The sequence below is a fragment of the Hyperolius riggenbachi genome, chromosome 5, assembly GCF_040937935.1.
Source record: "Hyperolius riggenbachi isolate aHypRig1 chromosome 5, aHypRig1.pri, whole genome shotgun sequence".
Classification (NCBI taxonomy): domain Eukaryota; kingdom Metazoa; phylum Chordata; class Amphibia; order Anura; family Hyperoliidae; genus Hyperolius; species Hyperolius riggenbachi.
In genome coordinates this window covers 258058455-258081829 of record NC_090650.1, presented here as the reverse complement: position 1 = coordinate 258081829, position 23375 = coordinate 258058455, and the positions used below count along the sequence as shown (strand labels likewise).

General features: G+C 43.4%; 1 protein-coding gene across 1 annotated transcript in view; it reads right to left on the bottom strand.

Annotated features, from left to right (window-relative positions):
- Positions 1–23375, bottom strand: part of CDYL (chromodomain Y like) — a 121367-nt gene that overhangs the window by 55660 nt on the left and 42332 nt on the right. Inside the window, exon 2 of the mRNA XM_068236836.1 lies at positions 8061–8724. Within this exon, the coding sequence (XP_068092937.1) occupies positions 8061–8724 (664 nt within the window). The remainder of the gene's footprint in view (positions 1–8060; positions 8725–23375) is intronic.

Here is a 23375-nt window from a genome sequence, read left to right as displayed (position 1 = left end):
CACTCATGACATCACGCACATGCGCAGAGAGTGCCCAGCCACAGGAGCGCGATCTAGGACGCGCTCCGCCAGTCAGCGCAGGCGTACTACTCCGGGTCATTGCGACCTGGAAGTAGTAAGAGGCCCATGGATTTAGAGATGTTCGCCGGTGAACGGTTCGGGAACCATTCGCCACATCTGTAGAGGTAAGTATGACCTGTGTATGTTTATTTTGACTTTTTATTTTCTGTTTAGGTTCTCTTTAAAACTATTATAATGACATTAACTCATTTCTTGGAACGTTAAAGGCCTTTGCTCCCCTGTGAAAAGAGGCCAAGTACTTCGCCATCTTAAAACTCTACGAGCTGATGCTGCTCTAAACCAGGGGTCCCCAAAATGTTTTGGGTCGAGGGCCGGGTCAACATACTTCAGACTGCTGGGGGGCCAGAGTATACATAAAATGATGTAGAAGTCTTTGCAGGCCAGACAGTGAAGCATACCCAGGTGACAACCTGCACTCCAATTGGACAGCAGTGTCACCTGATGTGGAATTTGATTGGAAACCAGCACTATTCTATATGCAGACCACAAATATTTAAAGATGTAGCTGACCACATCTATAAGTGTGTGTGTGTGTGTGTGTGTGTGTGTGTGTGTGTGTGTGTGTGTGTGTGTGTGTGTGTGTGTGTGTGTGTGTGTGTGTGTGTGTGTGTGTGTGTGTGTGTGTGTGTGTGTGTGTGTGTGTGTGTGTGTGTGTGTGTGTGTGTGTGTGGTAAAAAAGCCTCAGGGGGGCCACATTCGGCCCACGGGCCTTAGTTTGAGGACCACTGCTCTAAACCAAGAAACCCAAATAGGTGGCTACTTGTTTTTGATCACCAGCTTTAGGAAAGAAGGCAGGAGTTAAAATACTGCTAAGTAAATCCTTGCAGGCATATATACTCAGTTCAGAACATGATGCGCAGGGACACTGGGTGAGTGTTACATTCCGTATTTCAAGGAAATCTTCACAGTTATGAATATATATGGACCAAACGTGAATTCTAAAACATTTGTAAATGACATGCAGTGGAAACTTACGAGCACCCTAACCACTAACTGGATTGTTGGAGGGGATTTTAACTAAGTTTATAGCACAGAGGAGGACAGATCTAGAAAACCTCGACAACAGAAAGATACTCCCCTTCAAAATAATGGCAGACACGCTGAACCTGATAGACTCCTGGAGATATCTACACCGCTATGACCACGAATATTTTTTTTATTCACACGCACACGATACCTCATCTAGAACTGATTTTTTATTTGGAAGTACAGGTAGTCCCTGGTTAACGAACGATATAGGGACTGTAGGTTCATTCTTAACCTGAATCTGTTCTTAAAGAGAACCAGAGATAAAAATAAAGAAAAGATTTTATACATACCTGGGGCTTCCTCCAGCCCCATATGCACGGATCGCTCCCACGCCGCCGTCCTCCGCTGCCTGCAACTACGAGAACTGGCTCCCTATTCCTCCGTCAGTCGGAGCCAGTCTAGCGCAGGAGAAGTGCGCTCCTTGAGTATCTCTCCAGCAGCCGCTGGAGCGATACGTAGAGGGCGCACTTCTCCTGCGTAGCCTGGCTCCGATGACGTCAGTGACGGGAGCCGGTTCTCGTAGTTGCAGGCAGCGGAGGACGGCGGCGTGGGAGCGATCCGTGCGTATGGGGCTGGAGAAAGCCCCAGGTATGTATAAAATCTTCTTTATTTCGTCTCTGGTTCCCTTTAAGTCAGAAAAAACTGTGCCATCTCTGCCCCCTGTACCTCCTCTGTGCCCCCCTGTGCCTCCAGTGTCCCCTCTGCCCTCTGTACATGCTTATACAAGTTTACAAGCCATTTTTACTTTGAATTTTTTTAAATCGATTTTCTCAAAATAATAATTTGCAAAAAAATTTTTTTACTTGTTCCCATAGAAACACAGAATCCATGCCGTTTGTATCGGCGGGTCGTTTGTAAGCTGGGCGTTCTTAAGTCGGGGACCACCTGTAGTGACTTGTGTAATAGGATAAAAGAAGCAGAGATACATGGTATGGTAATTTCAGATCACTGCCCAGTGTGAATGCATGTTACTAAAAAGATATCGCAAGGTCCTGATATACTTCAAGCTTCCACAATATTTATACAAGGATGATACATTTCAGCAAAACCTTAGAATGTGGTGGTTGGAATACTGTGAAGATAACAAAGATCACTTTAAACAACCACACTTCTTATGGGAGGCATCCAAGGTGGTCATACGGGGGTAGGATAATCTCCTATATGGCGGGCAAAAGAAAATGCGCATGAAAGAGTATAATGATCATGTTTGGAAAGTGAGGGCAGCGTACTCTAAGTACAAAAATGACCCTTCCAGTGAGAGGAGACAAGAGTGGTTTAGAGAAAAGCAGGAAGTGGACAAATGGACTAAAGCTAGGGAAGTATACACCAAACCGTATAAGGAGCTTTTTTGGGCAAAACATGGTGATAAATGTGCTAGAATACTTGCACGAATGGTGAAAGGACCATATGGGAGCTCCCAGATACATAGGGTAAAGAAACCTAATGGGTTATTGGTGCATCATCCCAGGGACATAAACATGGCATTTAGGGATTTTTATGCAGATTTCTATAAAGCTCCTCAGGAAGACGCTAATCCCTCAGATGCAACATTTTTGGATAAAGTTAGAGTAAGTAAATTCACACAGCTAGAAATGGAGATTTTAAATGAACAAAACTGCACAACCACAAAGCTCCAGGTCCAGGCGGCCTAATTGCAGAATATTATAAAATGCTAAAATTTGAGATTGTCCCCACCCTTACGTCTTTAATTCCATACTATAGGGAAAGACTTTCCCCCAGTCCAGCAATGAGGAAACGAGACTTGAAAATTCTAACCAAATTGATGGCAAATAGGCTAGCTGAAGTCACCCGAATCAGCTAGGGCTTGTAAGAGGGAAGGGCAGTGGTGACAAACGTTAGGAGACTTTTGGTGGTCCTGGAACAGGTCAAGGCTTACCCTTTAACACACAAAAATGCTGCAATCTTAACATTGGATGCAAAGAAAGCATTTGATGCTGTAAAGGGATGGTTGAATAAGGTACTTCTTCATATGGGGCTCGAAGGGTCGTTCATGACTTTTATTCATCAGCTCTATAAAGAGCCTAAGGCAAGAATCTATACGCCAGTGTTTTTGTCACTGCCTTTTGACCCAGTCAGAGGAACACGTCAGGGGTGCCCTATTTCGACGCTCCTCTTTAATCTAGCGCTGGAGCCAGGGCCGGGCCGAGGCATAGGCTGGAGAGGCTCCAGCCTCAGGGCGCAGTGTAGGAGGGGGTGCACAATTCATTCAGCTGTCATTCCTAATTGTGTATGAAGCAGAAATAAATAAGAAAAGGGGATACATAGCAGTGACTGCAAGCCAGAGAACTAGATATTAAGGTGTTGGGGAGGTTGTGGGCCCTGTGGCCCTCTTAGTCTAATAGCAATCAGTGTGTGACGGCTGGGGTGGGAGGGATGGAGGGGCGCACTTTGGTGTCTCAGCCTTGGGTGCTGGAGGACCTTGTCCCTGCTCTGGCTGGAGCCTCTATCACTATATTTTTTTGACTCTGGTAAAGAGAATACGGATAGGAGAACAGAAAGTTGTCTCTGCCCTATTCGCAGATGACATCTTATTCCTTAATAATCCTCACGAACATGTGCCAAAAATCAGAGAGCTATCAGAGAGGTAGGTTGTGAGTCAGGGTTCAGAATCAATTAACAGAAAGTGAGCTTTTATATCTATAAAAAAAAACTAGACCTCTCAAGACAGCCTACCAGAGAGATTGTATATCTAGGCTTAAAGATAAAAAGACCCAACACTACTATATGATTTAAATAAAACACACTGATAAGAGTCAATAAAATGTTTTCCAAATTCCTTTGGAGAGGAAAACGAGTGAGGATATGCCTAAAACGACTACAAACCCCAAAAGATATGGGCGTCCTTGGTATCCCTGATATAAGAAGATATAATTTATCATGTCTAGCAAGACACGTATGAGATTGGGTTTCAGACACCAATTATTATTCTAATCTAAGGCTCGAAAAAGCCTTGGTAGAACCTTGGTCCCTTTATGCACCCTAGGCAAAGCTACCTCTAATGCTGGGTACACATGTTGTGATTTCCCGCTCGATCCACAGGTCGATCGGAATCGATTCGATTATTTCCGACATGCTCGATTTGGGTTTTGATCGTTCCTGACGTCGATTTGGCATAATTAACATGCAAATCGACAGCAGGAACGATCGAAACCCAAATCGAGCACGTCGGAAATAATCGATCGACCCGTGGATCGAGTGGGAAATCACAACGTGTGTACCCAGCATTAGATTGTGACAAAGTCAATTAATTAGGCATACTCTAGTCACTTGGAAGGAATGGAGTCAACTTTTTTTTTCTCTGCCACGACAAATGTATGCCCTTATGGGAATCGCCGGGATTTGTCCCTGGGATGATGCACGGGGCCTACTTACAGTAGGAGGAAAAAGGAATAAATAAACTAAGCGTACTTTTAAATTTACCTGATCATAAATGGGTTTCCTTCAGACAACCACAACAGGACTATGTTGAGCCTAAAAAACATTTCCTATTTTATGCTCAGATTAAGTCCTTTGTGGATGAGAAGCTGAAGAATATTTCTGATATTGCATGATTAACTGAATTTGATCGGTTTTTTTAGCCCGGGAGGGGGCTCTCACTTTCGGAGCTGCAGTTGATAGGAGAAAACTTTTCCATACACAAATATAGGTGAAAAAATAATAATAGAAGGTAATAACATAATAACATCAATCATATGATTCTTGCTAGTGGACGATGGAGAGCATCACATTTAAAGCCAAATATGCCTTTGACATTACTGGTAGATATAAAAATCCCTTAGCTTATTACATTAATAGGTGCCCTAAATGCAGGCACGTTGATGCTGATGTGTTGCGCTGCGTATGGGAGTGCCCTCTGATAGCTGGGTTCTGGGATGAGGTTTCCTGTTTCCTGGAGGTAATTTGCAAAAGGCAGATACAGAAGGATTCAATATTGTATCTATTTCACTCATCAGCATCACAAGCTGAAGGTGGTTTGGAAAATGCATCGAAAACTAAAGCCCCCCAAAAATATAATATAATATAAAAGCCAGGGGAGAAAAATATACTAAAAAAATACACTAAACCTGGTGCATCCATGCCTCCTTTGTACCTCATGTCCCCTTGTAGCTCGTGTCTCCCCGTGTCTTCCTCTATGCTACTTTGTGCCCGTGTCCTACGTCTTTCCCCGTGTCCTCCTCTGCATGGGCACAGTACAGGGAGTCCCCGACATTGCGGCGGGTTCGAGGTTCATATTGGCAGGCGTTCACAAGTCAGGAACTCCCTGCATTTGGACTATAAGACGACTATAAGTGACTTTTTCCCCCCACAGAAAAAGTGAGTCTTATAGTCCAAAAAAATTACAGTAAGTGTATATATAAGATATATAGATCTCAGAAGTTGCTCTCTGCTAAGAAAAAAAAAGTAGGCCTAGTTGACACTGGTAATAACAAAAGACGATCTCAATTACCTAGCCATTGTGATTTTGCATTGCGATGTTCCGCGACTGCGTTTGACAATTCTCATTTCAGTGAAAGAATTGCATCGCAATCACCCTAGAAAATGTGTACAAACTAAAATCAGTGTGTACAAAGTATAATCAGTGGAACCAAAGTTGTGGTCATGAACCACCAATAAATGTTCTACCATACAACACATGAATCTGACAAATAAGATTATAAGGAAAACTACACGTTTTAAAGTCACTAGGAAGATTTTGAAAGAAACTAAGATGTAGTTTACAAGAAGCTTACCACAAACATGTTTTGTTAGAAGGAAAAAGACAACACCTTAAACGAACACAAGTGCAGCGTACAAAGGGCACCTTGAACATTTTCTAGTTGTGGTACTTGCTAGTTCAATCCTGAGTACCATTAATTTATTGGTGACAGATGAAACATGCAGTTTTTATGCTGGACATATTAATTTGCTTAAACTTCTAAAGCTTCATGGACCCATAGTCTATCTGTTTTTTGTTTTTTTTTTGCGGTTATGGCGCAGAACTCCAGCCAAACCAAGAGTACAGTAAGTAAGATAATTTTGTTACAAATAGAAAATACACAGCAATATCAACATTTGTGTATGGTGGAAAAGGGTTACAACGTTTGGCTATGTTGTTCTTGCGGTGTCTCTACTTGAGACATGCTGCTGCACTTGTTTACCAGGCATGCATCATGTAGTGGCAGTCTTATCACAAAGTGCATCTGTGGTGTTATACAATATGCATTTTTCTCCATTTAAAAGAGGTTATATTTTAGGCGAGTGGAAGAAAGACAGAACCACTGCCAATTTGTTACTGCCGTCTTTTTCATTTGGGAGGGAAATAAATCAATTTATTGAAAGTCCAACAAACTGATTAGTGCATGTCTAGTTTAACAAAACCCCTTGCACTTTGCAGCTCATTACTCCCAAAGCAAGGTGGTACCATGTAGACAGTGTCATGGCAACTGAACTCCTAACAAATGTACACAGAGTACTGCTGCTAAGGCTGCAATGAGAAACAATCTGAGCTTCAGACTGAAAAATAAAATACAAAAAGGCTCATGTGGCACCCGTGTATATGTATTGCATTTTTATTTTAATGAACAAGAGCAAATTCCCTTTAAAGTGAACCTAAAGTCACTTAAAAAAAACGAGATTAACTCACCTGGGGCTTCCCTTAGCCCCCTGCAGACGATCGGTGCCCTCGCAGCTCCGCTCCGATGTCCCAGGACCCGCCGGCGAGCACTTCCGGTTTGGCCGTTACCGGCCGACAGGGATGGGAACGCGAGTGATTGTTCGCGTTCCCAGCCTGTATATCGCCCCCTATGCTGCTATTGCGACCTCCTGGCCGTTATTTTACATCTTATCAATAAAATGCCCTTTAAGCCGCCAGAAAACAAGAAAATAAGTAATTTTGACAGTACCGTTTCACCTACTTTTGGTATTTTTTTTCAATTGCAATTTTTCTATTTTTTTTTCCATTGCAATTGCAAAGTGCTGAAAAGTCATTTTAAAAACAAAAGATTAAAAATGATCCCCTAGGACAGTGATCTGCAAACTTGGCTCTCCAGCCGTTAAGGAACTACAAGTCCCACAATGCATTGCAGGTGTCTGGCAGCCACAGTCATGATTCACAAAGGCAAATACATTGTGGGACTTGTAGTTCTTTAACATCTGGAGAGCCAAGATTGCAGATCACTGCCCTAGGAAAAAAAACTTGATAGAAAAAGTGGATTGCATATGGACCATGGGGTGGCTGGATAGTGTAATGGTTATGGGCTCTGCAGGTGACCTGGATTCGAATCTCGGCTCTGCCTGTTCAGTAAGCCAGCACCTATTCAGTAGGAGACCTTGGGCAAGACTCCCTAACACTGCTACTGCCTATAGAGCGCATCCTAGTGGATGCAGCTCTGGCGCTTAGAGTCCGCCAGGAGAAAAGCGCAATATAAATGTTCTGTGTTTGTTTGTTTGTTATTACCATGCATGGGTACTATATCCACAACATTTAAAGTATCACTTTCACTAAACTTCAAACAAGGCATATGCCATACCAAGCACAAAGGAGGCAAGTTAAGAATTTTTTTGCATTGCATCAGTTACACTATTTTCTGACACATTTTAAGATATCCTTATCCTGACAACTGGAGCCGTCAGAGGCAAAAATCATAAATGTACATTTTACTAGATACGCAAATAGAATATTACATTGGGATTCATCAAATTAAATGTAAAATTACAAATTTTGTTAACTCCCTTCACAGCTCCAAGAGATGAAGGAGACTGCACAATGGTCTTGTAAAATCAGCAACAACTTCTCAGATGTATAAAGAGGTATAAAGTATGTAATATTCAGCCCACATTTCTGCTAAAATGATTATTTTGTCTACATAGGCAGCCTTTCAATTGTCAAATTGTTAATATATATACCAATTAATATTCTGTAACGCAAACGTTGAGAAAATACACCTTACCTTTTCCATTTACAGCCAAAGTAGATTGTGCTGTAACTGTCAAGGGCAGCTGAATTGGTGGCACTAGTGGTGGTGGTCGTGGTCTGCTTCCCATTCGAGCTCTTTCTGCACCAGGTCCCAATAAAGCTCCAACTGGTTTTTCAGCCATTACCTCAGGTGCGACAGAATCTTGTTCCTGTTCAACATGATTTAGCTTTTCTCCAGAATCATTTTCAAGTCCGTCAACTGAATTCCTATTTTTCATTGGACTTTTAGGAACAAGTATTTTAATTGCTGATCTAGAGAGGTCCATATTTTTCCTGACTGGAATCACTTGAGAAGGACTTTTGCGTAATTTTGGACTAATAGAAAGCTGAGTACTTCTTGAATCTCCATCTTTACTTAGAGTTAATGATTTTGGAGAAATTCTCACAAGAGAGCTATTTGTTGACCTGGAGATTTGTTTTCTGGCATTATTTGGAGATGTCCTGTTTGCTTTTGATATTGTGTTACAGTCTTTTACCTTTTCACTGTGTCTCCGGTTAAATTCATGAATATATTGCTCACAGTTCACTAAATGTTGTTCTGGCTCCCAGGTATCATCACCACTATCATATCCTTTCCAGTGCACCAGATACTCTGTTTTACCCTTTTTATTTTTCCTTTTGTCAACAATTCTTTCAACCTAAGTATAAAAAACAAAACAAAAATCATTTAGGACACAGACCACATAAATAATAAAGGAGGCCTGAATACTTACTGCAACAATAATTATTGCAACATATTACTTAGCTCTATGAACTTTCATGTAAATGAAAGAGACATTTTGAAATCCACAAATTCGCTGAATATGAACCAGATAAAGATAACCAATGATTTGCTAATATTTGAGCTTTATATGCAAAATTAATGCAAGTTGGAATTCTACTTAACCATTTATGCCACCTGGACATGATTGTCACATCCAGGCGGCTGCTGCTGTGCTGCGGCGCACTCCCGTGCCGCCCCCTTAGCCCGGAGATCAATGAATGGGAACATAATTTCACTGTGGTCGTCTTGTGGCCAAATAGTAAAACTACATCTACATACATTTTTTTTTTTTTTTTTTTTTTATAAAATAAACACACATTATTTCATTTAAAATTAACTGTTTACCTCCCACACTACAAATTACCCAAATAAAATTTAATAAAAAAAGATTACAATTAAAAAAAACAAACAAATAGTTACCTAAGGGTCTGAACTTTTTTAATATGCATGTGACGAGGGTATATTATGAGCATTTTTTTAAATTATACTCACTGACAACCAACATCAAGTGTTATGTAAAAGGTTGTATCCCCTGATTTTGCTATGCATTTATTTAAAGAGACTCCGTAACAAAAATTGCATCCTGTTTTTTATCATCCTACACGTTCCAAAAGCTATTCTAATGTGTTCTGGCTAACATCAGCACTTTATACTATCACTGTCTCTGTAATAAATCAATGTATCTTTCCCATGTCAGACTTGTCGGCCTGTGTCTGGAAGGCTGCCAAGTTCTTCAGTGTTGTGGTTCTGCTATGAACTCACCCTTCCAGGCCCCTCTCTGCACACTGCCTGTGTGTTATTTAGATTAGAGCAGCTTCTCTCTTATCTTTTACAAGCTGGATAAATCGTCCTCTGAGTTGGCTGGGCTTTGACATACTGAGGAATTACAAACAAGGGCAAAGCTGTTTGCAGGAAGAAAAGAGCAGCCTGAAACTTCAGTGCATGGGGGAAAGAAACACACAAATGATCTCTTGAGATTCAAAAGGAATGCTGTATACAGCCTGCTTGTGTATGGATGTATTTTTCTATGTGTGGACATACTGTACATCAACCTACTTCCTGTTTTGGTGGCCATTTTGTTTGTTTACAAACAAACTTTTTAAAACTGTTTTTAACCACTTTTAATGCGACGAGGAGCGGCGAAATTGTGACAGAGGGTAATAGGAGATGTCCCCTAACGCACTGGTATGTTTACTTTTGAGCGATTTTAACAATACAGATTCTCTTTAATGCTGTAGTGCAAGAGACATAACTGGAAAACGCTGGAAATTACAAGCCGTTTAACAAATATAAAAAAAATTTAAAAGGGGGGAGGCGGAGAGTCCTGCTGGAAGACTGATCTTGTTAAAAATCCAGAGCGTACCCTGCAGTCTAGGGTCAAAACTCCAGACCAACATTTTCTTTTACTGAAATATACAGGTGGTCCCTGGGTAACAAACCATCGACTCAGAAATGTGCAGCCTTGTTGAGAAGAGGTCATTTCTGCACTCCAGAGCATACGCAGACAATGGCACCATTTCCCAGAGCAACGTGGGGAGTAAGTAAGTGGGGGAAATGGAGACACAAAGGGAACAGTGGAGGGCACAGGTGTGTGAACTGCAATGGACACTACATGTTACAACATACAAATTCATTGAAAGCCTGCATGCAGAGAGTTAGAATAATGCGAGCCTTTAAAATGCAGCGATGGACAGAAAATTGACATGCTATGGAAATACAGTAGAATCACGTTCTAGTAAACTCCAAGCGACTGGGAAAAGTAGTTTACCATTTTAGAAGATTACTTCATCAGAAATAGTAATACTCAAGCACAAATTATACTGTAGTACTGTATCTCAATTCAGTTTATATTTGGGAATCACTTTTTTTCCAATGCTTCAGCAAATGATCACAGACAATGTCTAAGCTAGATCAAAATGCACAGTGCTCAATATGCAGGAATTTGTGTGCAATAATCAAGTAACCGCTTGCACGGGAAGCATAGATCTCACCAGTTAATGCAGGCACAATACTGATCATGTGCTCCTCTTTCCTCATCTCTGTGCAGCCTGAATGATACTGTAGCATTGCAGACATGCACAAGCAAGTCACAGATAACAGGCAGTTCGCTCAGTAATCAGCCTACACAGGAAGCATTGGTCTCACCGGGTGGTGCTTTTAAAGGTAATCCACGCAGGCCCAGAGTCGTGTTCAGATATCGAACAGGCTACAAGTGACTGCCAGCCTACGCGCAGCTCTCGGACTAACATGTGCCTGCCCTCTTTCTATTATAGACAGATAGAGAATACCACAGGGGCCAAAAAACAGGTTTACTATAAACACAAGTTCGATTATATCAGAATTAACTATAACAGGCGTTACTCCCATATACTAATAATGGTGCTTGGCCGGGACCTGGACATTTAGTTTACCATACCCAAATGTTTACAATAGCAGAGTTCACTATAACAAGATTATTCTGTAGTATGAATGCACCCGATGTATTAAATGAAGACAACATTAATAATCCCTAATCTTGGTGATTGGTGCTTGCTTTCACTTAGGCACTTCCTTCTCTCACTGGGTGACAAACTGAAGCTCCTTAGACCTCTTTCAACTCTAAAACCCTTGGATGTTTAAAGCCTTTCTCAGAACTATTTACTGTTAAATGATAAGGGGAGGACAGTTTAGAACATATTTGTAGGATAATAAATATATGTTAGAATTTTCAAACTGGCTATAAATAGAATAATTGCTTTTTATTTATTCACCATTTAGGAGGCATAAAAAACGACTCACTTAGCTGAAAGGTACCACACGTATGCGTGCGTGTAGAATATATACCTACATACATATAAACACACACATTTAATGAAACATTTTCTTCTAGAGAATATGTCAGCGGTCTTCCACCCACTGGGACTATAGCATTCCTGGGATTTGTGATGGGTGTCAGGTTTCTTGAAGAATAAATTCCCTTTCCCCTACATTAGTTGCCTGTCCAGGCCTTTCTTCAATGATTGAGAATCACATTTTGAAATTAACTATCCTAACAAAAAAAAAAAAAAAAAAAACACACACTACACAAATAAGACCTTTGGATTCTTTTAAACACTATCAGAATTCAGATTTTATTGTTTGCATTTCCTTCCAGCTCAGGAACAAAAAGAAGTTTCTGATGATAAGCTTCTGTACCAGATTTTTATCCAGAAGTTTTTCTTGTTGTAACCAAAGATACATGGATCATGGTCACACAATGTTTGATATTTAAACTCCTATCTCCAGCTCCTATCCTCTGAAATCCCTAACATCATCATGGGTGATTTTAACATTCTTATTGACACCAATAACACTGTCTCCAACAAATTTCTATCACTCACTTCCTCCTATGGTTTGTCTCAGTGGTCCTCTACTTCAACCCACACTGACTGCCATACGCTCGACCTCTTATTCACTCGTCTCTGTTCTGTCACTGACTTTACTAATGATCAACTACCACTCTCTGACCATAACCTACTTAACTTCTCTCTCTCCTCCTATTTTCCTACCACCCTGGCAGAAGCACGCTCACATACTCGCAGAAACTATCGCAATCTAGACATGCAATCTGTCTCTGATGCCCTGAAACCTCTCCTCACACACTCCTTCACTGACCCAAACTCAGCTGCTATACACTACAATAGCTCCATTACAAAAGTCATGGATGACTTTGCTCCTCTTACCAATGTCCACCCTCACAGTGTCAGTCGCCAACCCTGGATGACCAAAGCCACTAAACAGTTAAAAAGATGCTCTAGAGCAGCAGCGTTGGAGGAAAAGTAACACAAGTGAGGACTTAATCTCATAAAATATCCTTGAACAACTTCACGCTCTGTGGCAAAAGGGTCCTTTTTTCTTCCCTAATATCTGCCCATTTCCACAATCCAAAACGCTTGTTCAGCACCTTCAACTCTGTTCTGAATCCCCCTCCTCCATCTTGCTTATCAGCTGAAGAATTTGCAACATACTTCACTGATAAAATTGACAAAATCTTAATAAAATTCTCCATGCAGCCCTCAAATCCCACCTCCACACCTCTCATTGACTGCTCTCTAACTGCCTTCTCTCCACTCTCTAAACATTCTCTCTCCTCTATAATATCTAAAGCTCATCTATCCACCTGTTCTTTGAATCCTATTCCCTCCCATCTCATTCTGCAGCCATCCTCATCTCTCATGCCTGCACTAACATCGCTATTTAACCTGTCCCTCTCCACTGGCATCTTTCCATCCCCACTCAAAAAGGCTGTTGTGACACTTAAAAAAACATCTCTAGTACTCAAACTTCCAACTACCCAACTCATGGTGGAATATATTAGCATAAAGCATCTATCCAGACAACTCCCAACCTTTAAGGCCAAAAAAGGACAATAAGGTGGGTACATACTAAGGAAACGATCAGGTGTTCTTAACAATATCAATACTGGAGGTCTCTGCCTTTAGCTCCTCTGACCTCCTTATTAAAATACTAACCCACCCGAGTGTTCTGCCCGGACTGGCCATGAAAAAGAACACAGGGAAGATTTGAAAACCTCTCTATTGAACACCTCACAAACAACATTTCCAACACCGAAAGTATAGCTTACTTTTCAACAAATTTCTCGAAAAAGAGTCTAAAAATACTTCCTCTAACCCAAACATCAGGACGAGAACAAAAAAAAAAAAAATCTCTAGATTCTACCACACTCGCCAACTACTGCAAGTGTCACTTCTCCCATTTGCATCCAAATTACTTGAACGACATATACATGCAGAATTAAGGCATTATTCATCTGCTAACTCCCTACTTGATCAGTTCCAGTCTGGATTTCGCTCTAACCACTCTACAGAAACTGCCCTTATTAAAGTGGCCAATTATCTTCTTACAACTAAATCCAAAGGTCAATTTTCCATACTCATCCTTCTTGACCTGTCATCAGCATTTGATACAGTCGACCACACCTTACGCCTACAAATACTTTCAAATGTAGGAATAAATGGCCTCGCTCTCACATAGTTATCTTCCTACCTCTCTGGAAGGTCCTTCACAGTCTCCTACTCAGATCAGATCTCTTCTCCTCATGCTTTGTCTGTCGGCGTTCCTCAAGGCTCTGTCCTTGGTCCCCTCCTCTTTTCTATCGACATGCACGGTCTTGGTGACTTAATCAACTCATTTGGGTTTCAATACCACCTGTATGCAGATTATACACAACTGTACCTCTCGGCCCTAGACCTTAACTTCCTCCTCAAACGTGTTCCAGACTGCTAGTCTGCTATATCCTCCATGTCCTCTTGCTTCTTAAAACTTAATATGAGTAAAACAGAACTAATCATTTTTCCACCGTCTCTGTCCACCTCTCTGCCTGAAGTTACAATAAATGTTAATAACACTCCCATAAGCACAGTGCTTGGAGGTAATATTCGACTCTAATCTCGCATCCGACCTTTCCTCACTCAAGACACAACTAAAATGTTAATCCATGCTCTTAGAATATCTCGTCTGGACTACTGCAACATACTACTTTGTGGACTACCTTCTAACAGACTGGCCCCGCTCCAGTCGGTACTGAACTCAGCTGCTCGTCTCATTCAGCTTTCTTCTCGATCTTCCTTTGCTGCCCCTCTCTGTCAAGCTCTTCACTGGCTGCCAATTAACCAGAGGATCCAGTTCAAACTCCTAACCCTAACCTACAAAGCTCTCCACAATCTCTCTCCCCGGTACATATCCTCACTAATTTCCAGATACAAACCCAATCTCAGATCTGCACATGATCTTCTGCTGTCCTCCTCTAGAATTACCTCCTCACATTCACAAGATTTTGCACGTGCTTCACTCCTCCTCTGGAATGCCCTCCCACAACACATCCATCACTCGCCAACCTTTGTTACCTTTAAACGCTCTCTAAAAACGTATTTGTTCCGACAAGCATATGCACTATCTTAGGCCACTTCCCTTTGTCTTAAGACCAAATTGCACTCCTACTAGGTATCCTAAAAACGCACTGCCTCTATATATTTGTTGTATACTACCCCCCCTCCTCTTGGTCCCCCCCCCCCCCCCCTTCAGATTCTAAGCTTGCAAGGGCAGGGCTCACTCCCCCTTTTGTGACTTGGAAATCTTTTTACATTTTATTCATCGTGTTACTTTTATCACGGTCATTACCAATTCTGTATTTTGTATCATTTTTGTCCTTTGTCACTAATTATGCATCTTGTATATTGGTGTACACCATTGTCTGTATTAATATGTACCTCATGTTTGTTTCTTACTTTGTACAGCGCCACCGAATATGTTTTGGCACTTTATAAATCATTAATAGTTATACCCTATATTATGTTGTACAGTGCCACGGAGCTTGCTGGCGCTATATTTTATCTCTTTAGTAGTCCTATGCAGTCTTCTATCTGACAAATGTAAAAATACTAGCGAAGGCCTTAGTCATGAGGCTTAACTATGTGATTCTTGATCTCATACATTCAGATCAAACTGGTTTCATGCCTAGGAAGAATACAGCGATAAACATTTGAAAATTATTCTCTTATATACAGTGCCAACACTTAAATGTAGGTTAGCGTACGATTGCCTTGTTAGATATGGCCAATGCATTCAACGCGGTCGAATGGTCCTTTTTGGAAGCAGTCCTTGTCAGGTTTGGGATAGGGGAAAACTTTCAAAGAAGGGTGCGTTTACTGTACACAAACCCCACAGCAAGAGTGTACACCAATTCATGCATCTCTAATCCCGTCCCATTGGGCAGAGGTATGCCCCCTTTCCCATATGCCTTGGCAGCTTAACCACTGGCCTGCAGAATAAGAGAGGATGCAGCAGTTGTAGGCTTCAAGAATTCCCACAAAGAAGAAAAAAATAAGTATGTATACAGATAACACAATATTGTACTTGGTGGACTGGGGCTCATCCACGTCGCATGCACTGGACATTATAGATGAGTCCAGCTATTATTCTGGACTATGCGTGAACCAGCTGTAATGTTACTAGACACTCAGACCTGCACACAACCACCCCAGCCCCTTCCCCTCGAGGTGGTAGACACATTAAAATACCTTGGAGTGCATATCACTAAAGACTCTGAACTATCTGAAAAACAAAATATTTGGACAGATGCCGTCTAGATGCAAAGCCTGGGCAAAACTCCCATTGTCTGTGGTGGGAAGGAATAATTAATTTTTTGTTGCATTAAGTTTTTATTGAAGAAATTTTCATTAACAAAGTAGATTCAGTATGTCTATTATATCACCAAACAGCAGTATCTGTAGTAGTATAACAGAAATTAAAGGAGCAGTTGGAGAGTGCCCCTTCTAAAACAGGAGAAGTATAGTAACAATCTTTAACAGTATCATTTATAGTAACAGACAAAAACAAAAGCGATCATACCAGGGCTGTGGAGCCGAAGTCGAAGTCGTGGAGTCGGGGCAATTTTGGGTGCCTGGAGTCTGAGTCGGGAAAAAAATGCACCGACTCCGACTCCTAATGAATTTAAACTGTAATTAAAATAGAAAATATGATAAAATGTTCTATTTCTCAGTTAATAGTCATCATAAATATATATATTTATAAATATATATAGTAATAGCTGGGCTTAGTCCACAAAAATGAAATAAACCAATCAAAATTAGTTACTTGTGATGCTTCAATACAGCAGTCCCCGTATTTTTAAAGTCAGATATACACATCTGATTGTGACTGTACAGTATATATATGGTGTGTACACAGGAATCTCTTATATATACTAAATAACATCTATGCTGTAAGAATAAAGCCTGATGTGTAAGCCGTGTCACTCAGGGCCCATTTCCACTAGCAGTCGCTAGCGATCACGCTGAACGCTAGTGATTGCTGAATCGCAAAAGTACAAAAATTTGCGGCGATTTCCCGACGTTTGCGGTCGCGATTTTGCTATGCTATGCACTGCATAGCAAAATCGCGGCAATAATCGTTCCGCCGCGCGTTCGCGTTCCTGTAAAAACGAATCGCGGTAGTGGAAATGACCTACCGCAATTCCTTTGTTAAAAAGCAAACCGTAGCGATTGTAAAATCGCTAGCGGTTTGCGACTTTCCGATTCAGCCAGCGCAAACGCGCTAGTGGAAAAGGGCCCTAATAGAGATGGTCATTGAGATGGAAATAATTCTGCGTTGATTCTGATTTATGCAAATATGCGCACTCTCTTTGCTCATGAAATCAAATAATTTGATACGTTGTTAAAAATTTGGTTTGGTGGCTACGAATTAAATGGTACCTGAGAAGGATGAAAAGAAAAGTTTTATACATACCTGGGGCTTCTTTCAGCCCCCTTCAGGCTAATCAGTCCCTCCCTGTCCACCTCCACCACCCGGATCTTCTGCTATGAGTCCTGGTAATTCAGCCAGTCAGCGCAGTCCGGCCGCATGCCGCTTCCACAGCCAGGAGTGTTCTGCACCTGCGCAATAGTGCTGCACAGGTGTAGTACGCTCCCGGCGGCGGAGTGTGTGCATGCGCACCACGCCAGACTGGCTCATGTACCTGGACTCATAGCAGAAGAGCCAGCTGGCAGGGGAGGACAGCAAGGGACTGATTAGCCTGAAGGGGGCTGGAGGAACTGATTAGCCTGAAGGGGGCTGGAGGAAGCCCCAGGTATGTATAAAACCTTAATTTCATCTGTCTCAGGTTTACTTTGTTACACAGTAGTACTATACTCTACATATGCACTCTCCACAGAGCTGCAGGGAATCCAATGATAATGTTGTGCACATTGAACACAGAGGTGTTGTCTATCACCCATAAGCCTGGTTCAGATTGTACATGAAGAATGTGTAATAGAGGAAGAATCCCCTTATTCCCCTGCAGAGTACCTGCACATCACTCTTACATGTACCCACAGTTACATTGCCTAGAGCCTGATAGATGTTCTTTGTTCTGGTCTGTACCTTCTACAAGTACTCTTACCAAGGACTAGTTTTAGTCTATGACTAAAAGGAATAAATATGGCAGTCTCCATATCCTTCTCACTTCAGTTGTCTTTTAAAATTCCTAAGCGTTGGCAGTTAAGAGACGAATTTCATGTTACATGCTTTTAATAAACAAGACTGTAATATGCAAATTAGAGGAGTCGGAGTCGTGGAGTCAGGGGAATCCTAAACTGAGGAGTCGGAGTCGGTGGATTTTTGTACCGACTCCACAACCCTGGATCATACCTTTTAAGAAATATCTCATCAATTGACTATTGGGGAATATCCTCAAAAGGCACGTCCATTTTAATGCAGAACAGTTAGTCGGTTGAATGTTGGTTATATCGAGTGTAAGGTAAGTCTAAGGAACGTAAAAAGGAACTCCAGTGAAAATAATGTAATAAAAAAGTGCTTCATTTTTACAATAATTATGTATAAATGATTTAGTCAGCGTTTGCCCATTGTAAAATCTTTCAAATCCCTGATTTACATTCTGACATTTATCACATGGTGACATTCGACTGCTGGTAGGTGATGTAGCTGCTGCTTGCTTTTTTGGCAGTTGGAAACACTGTAAACAGCTATTTCCCACAATGCAATAAGGTTCACAGACAGGAAACTGCCAGGATCATGGTCCTCAGAGCTTCTTGTGGGAGGGGTTTCACCACAATATCAGCCATACAGAGCCCCCTGATGATCAGTTTGTGAAAAGTAATAGATTTCTCATGTAAAAGGGGGTATCAGCTACTGATTGGGATGAAATTCAATTCTTGGTCACGGTTTCTCTTTAAGACTACCTTTAAGTGGAATATAACCCTGCATTTCAACTTTGCTCTAAAACATTGTTTACAGCATATTATATGCAACCAGCATTTTTTTTTTTACTAGACCAGCATTGGAACACACAGAGGTTTAAAGTTCCTTGGATGCATCTGAAGTTCAGATAGATACATTTAACTAAATAGAATGTAACAAGTGGTGAATGTTACACACTCTTTGGCTGTCCTCCAGCTCCTGCACAGTCAGAGAGTGAGTCACATTCCACACTTAGATACATTTAAGTAAACAAAATGTATCTATCTGAACTTCGGATGCGTCTGCATTTCTCTCCAGGAACTTTAAAGCTCTGTGTGTAACCCTTCCAATGCTGGTCTAGTAAAAAAAAAAAAAAAAATGCTGGTTGCATATAATATACTGTAAATAATGTTTTAGAGCAAAGTTGAAATGCAGGGTTATGTTCCGCTTTAACTTGTTAAAACCCCCTAGTGACCAGGCTATTTTTTTTTTTACAAATAAGGCCACTGCAGCTTTAAAAGAAAACCTGAACTGAAAATTAAAAGTCAAAATAAGCATACACAACTCATACCTCCCATGTAGTCTACTCCTCAGTGTCTTTCTCCTGTCCCACGTCCTGTTTGTTCACTGTGATCAAGGGAATTTTCCGTCCTCCATTTTGAAAATGGCCATTACCCATAACAGCTTTCTGGTAGAGTTGGGCCGAACCTCCGATTTTAGGTTCGCGAACCGGGTTCGCGAACTTCCGCGGAAGGTTCGGTTCGCGTTAAAGTTCGCGAACCGCAATAGACTTCAATGGGGATGCGAACTTTGAAAAAAAAAAAAATTATGCTGGCCACAAAAGTGATGGAAAAGATGTTTCAAGGGGTCTAACACCTGGAGGGGGGCATGGCGGAGTGGGATACACGCCAAAAGTCCCCGGGAAAAATCTGGATTTGACGCAAAGCAGCGTTTTAAGGGCAGAAATCACATTGAATGCTAAATGACAGGCCTAAAGTGCTTTAAAACATCTTGCATGTGTATACATCAATCAGGTAGTGTAATTAAGGTACTGCTTCACACTGACACACCAAACTCACCGTGTAACGCACCGCAAACAGCTGTTTGTGTAGTGACGGCCGTGCTGGACTGGTGCGCACCATGGTGAGAGTGCAGGTTTTGGTGGCTTTACAGCCCATATGGTCGCCTGGCTGATGTAGCTGAATGACAGAACAGTGACTGTCCAGCTGATCAAATTTGGTCTGACCACAATGAAGCAACGACCTTATTATCTTTTGTGTGCCCCCCGAGACACTCATCTAGGCGCCGGTCATTGCTTCATTGTGATACGCAAGCCCCTTCACCACGGCAAGGTAATGATCACGAAGGGGAATGGGCGCATGTACATGCCTTTTCTTTTGTTGTTGCAGCTGCCCACAGTGTAGCCAGAAAAATTAGGCAGTCATGTACACGCACCAGAAAAATTATTACAGCGGCCGCTGCTAGCAGCGGCCTAAAAAATTCAGCAATCCGCCTGGAGTCCCGGACCCTGTTGGTGGTGGCGGAGAAGGTAGTCAAGCGGCCTGCAGGCAGACATGCTGTGTGGAGGGACTGGGAGCGACTTAGTCTTCTTGGGGCAGGCCAGGCAGCCAGTCACACGGCGTGCAGGCAGAGATGCTGTGTGTGCGGGGACTGACTTTGTCTTGGGGCGAGCAGCAGCCCTCCGGGATCCATGCCTCATTCATTTTGATAAAGGTGAGGTACTTAACACTTTTGTGACTTAGGCGACTTCTCTTCTCAGTGACAATGCCTCCAGCTGCGCTAAAGGTCCTTTCTGACAGGACGCTTGCGGCAGGGCAGGAGAGAAGTTGGATGGCAAATTGGGACAGCTCTGGCCACAGGTCAAGCCTGCGCACCCAGTAGTTCAAGGGTTCCTCATTGCTGTTCACAGCAGTGTCTACATCCACACTTAAGGCCAGGTAGTCGGCTACCTGCCGTTCCAGGCGTTGGTGGAGGGTGGATCCGGAAGGGCTACGGCGAGGCGTTAGACTAAAGAACGTCCGCATGTCCGACATCACCATGAGATCGCTGAAGCGTCCTGTCTTTGACTGCGTGGACACGGGAGGAGGATTAGTGGCAGTGGTACCTTGCTGGCGTTGTGCTGTCACATCACCCTTAAAGGCATTGTAAAGCATAGTTGACAGCTGGTTCTGCATGTGCTGCATCCTTTCCACCTTCAGGTGAGTTGGTAACAGGTCCGCCACTTTGTGCCTGTACCGAGGGTCTAGTAGTGTGGCCACCCAGTACAGCTCATTCCCCTTGAGGTTTTTTTATACGGGGGTCCCTCAACAGGCAGGACAGCATAAAAGACGACATCTGCACAAAGTCGGATCCAGTACCCTCCATCTCCTCTTGCTCTTCCTCAGTGACGTCACGTAAGTCAACCTCCTCCCCCCAGCCGCGAACAATACCACGGGAAGGTTGAGCAGCACAAGCCCCCGGCAACGCCTGCTGCGGGTGTTCTCCTGCCACCGTCCCCTCCTCCTCCTCCCCCAAAGAAACACCTTGCTCATCATCCTCTGAGTCTGACTCATCTTCTGCACATGACTTCTCTTCTTCCTCCTCCTCCCCCCTCTGTGCTGCCGCAGGTGTTGAGGAAACAGCTGGGTCTGATGAAAATTGGTCCCATGCCTGTTCCTGCCGTAACGGTTCCTGGTCACGCTCATTCGCAGCTTCATCCGCCACTCTACGCACAGCACGTTCCAAGAAGTAAGCGTAGGGAATTAAGTCGCTGATGGTGCCCTCAATGCGGCTCACCAGGTTGGTCACCTCCTCAAACGTCCGCATGAGCCTGCATGCATTTTTCATCAGTGTCCAGTTGTCGGGCCAGAACATCCCCATCTTCCCAGACTGTTTCATTCTACTGTAGTTGTAGAGGTAGTGGGTGACGGCTTTCTTCTGTTCTAGCAGGCGGGAGAACATAAGCAGGGTCGAATTCCAGCGAGTCGGGCTATCGCAAATGAGGCGTCTCACCGGCATGTTGTTTTTCCGCTGAATTTCCGCAAAGCGTGCCATGGCTGTGTAAGACCGCCTCAAATGCCCACAGAACTTCCTGGCCTGCTTCAGGACATCCGCTAAGCCAGGGTACTTTGCCACAAATCTTTGAACAACTAGATTCATGACATGTGCCATGCAGGGTATGTGTGTCAGCTTCCCTATATGCAAAGCGGCAAGCAGATTGCTGCCGTTGTCGCACACCACGTTGCCTATTTCCAGGTGGTGCGGGGTCAGCCACTCATCCACCTGTTTCTTAAGAGCAGCCAGGAGAGCTGCTCCAGTGTGACTCTCCGCTTTGAGACAAGACATGTCTAAGATGGCGTGACACCGTCGTACCTGGCATGCAGCATAGGCCCTGCGGAGCTGGGGCTGTGTAGCTGGAGAGGAGAACTGCCACTCAGCCAAGGAGGAGGAGGACAGCGAAGAGCATGTAGCAGGAGGAGAGGAGGTGGCAGGAGGCCTGCCTGCAAGCCGTGGAGGTGTCACAATTTGGTCCGCTGTGCCGTGCTCGCCATCGTTCACCACCAGGTTGACCCAATGGGCTGTGTACGTAATGTTGCGGCCCTGCCCGTGCTTGGCAGACCAGGCATCCGTGGTCAGGTGTACCCTTGACCCAACGCTCTTCGCAAGAGATGACACCACTTGCCTCTCAACTTCACGGTGCAGTTGGGGTATGGTCTTTCTCGAAAAATAAGTGCGGCCTGGCATCTTCCACTGCGGTGTTCCGATGGCCACAAATTTACGGAAGGCCTCAGAGTCCACCAGCCGGTATGGTAACAGCTGGCGAGCTAACAGTTCCGCCACGCCAGCTGTCAGACGCCGGGCAAGGGGGTGACTGGCCGAAATTGGCTTCTTCCGCTCAAACATTTCCTTCACGGACACCTGACTGCTGCTGTGGGCAGAGGAGCAGGAACCGCTCAAGGGCAGAGGCGGAGTGGAGGAGGGTGCCTGTGAAGGTGGAAGGGAGAAAGCGGCAGAAGCAGATGAGGCACCTGAAGGAGGAAGAGGAGAAGGAGGGTGACTTCTTTTGTGTGCTGCTGCTGCTTTTGCTCAGGTGGCCATCCCATTGCTGTTTGTGCCTTTTCTCCAGGTGCCTTCGTAAGGCACTTGTCCCTACGTGAGTGTTGGCCTTTCCACGGCTCAATTTTTGTTGGCAGAGCGAACAGATGGCTTTGCTCCGATCTGAGGCACACACATTAAAAAATTTCCACACCGCTGAGCCACCCTGGGATGTGGGCACTATGGGGACCTCAGCAGCTGATGCTGAAGGGCAAGTTGGCTGGCTGTACATAGGTGGCGATACATGGTGCCGGACACTGCCACCAGCTGTTTCTGACGAAAAGCTGCCCCAGCTTCTTTCAGCAACTTCTCTCCTCCTACTACTCTCTGACTCCCCCTCTGAACTGTCCCCCTCTTCATCTCCTCTATTGGGAACATACAGAGGATCCCTATCATCGTCATCATCGTAATCATCCTGCCCAGCTTCGCTTGCCTCAGACAAATCCAAACATGCACCAACAGTAGGTCCTTCATCCTCCTTACACGTTACATCCATAGTGTTGCCGCGTAACTCAGACATATGAGCTGGTGAAAATTCATCTGGCTGTAACAACAATGGCTGTGCATCAGTGATTTCAACACTAAATAATTCTTGCGAAGTGTCAAATGCAGCGGAAGTGGTGCTAGTAGTAGCGCTGGTGGCTGAGCAAGATGAGGTGTTCTGTGTCACTAAATACTCAACCACGTCCTGACAAT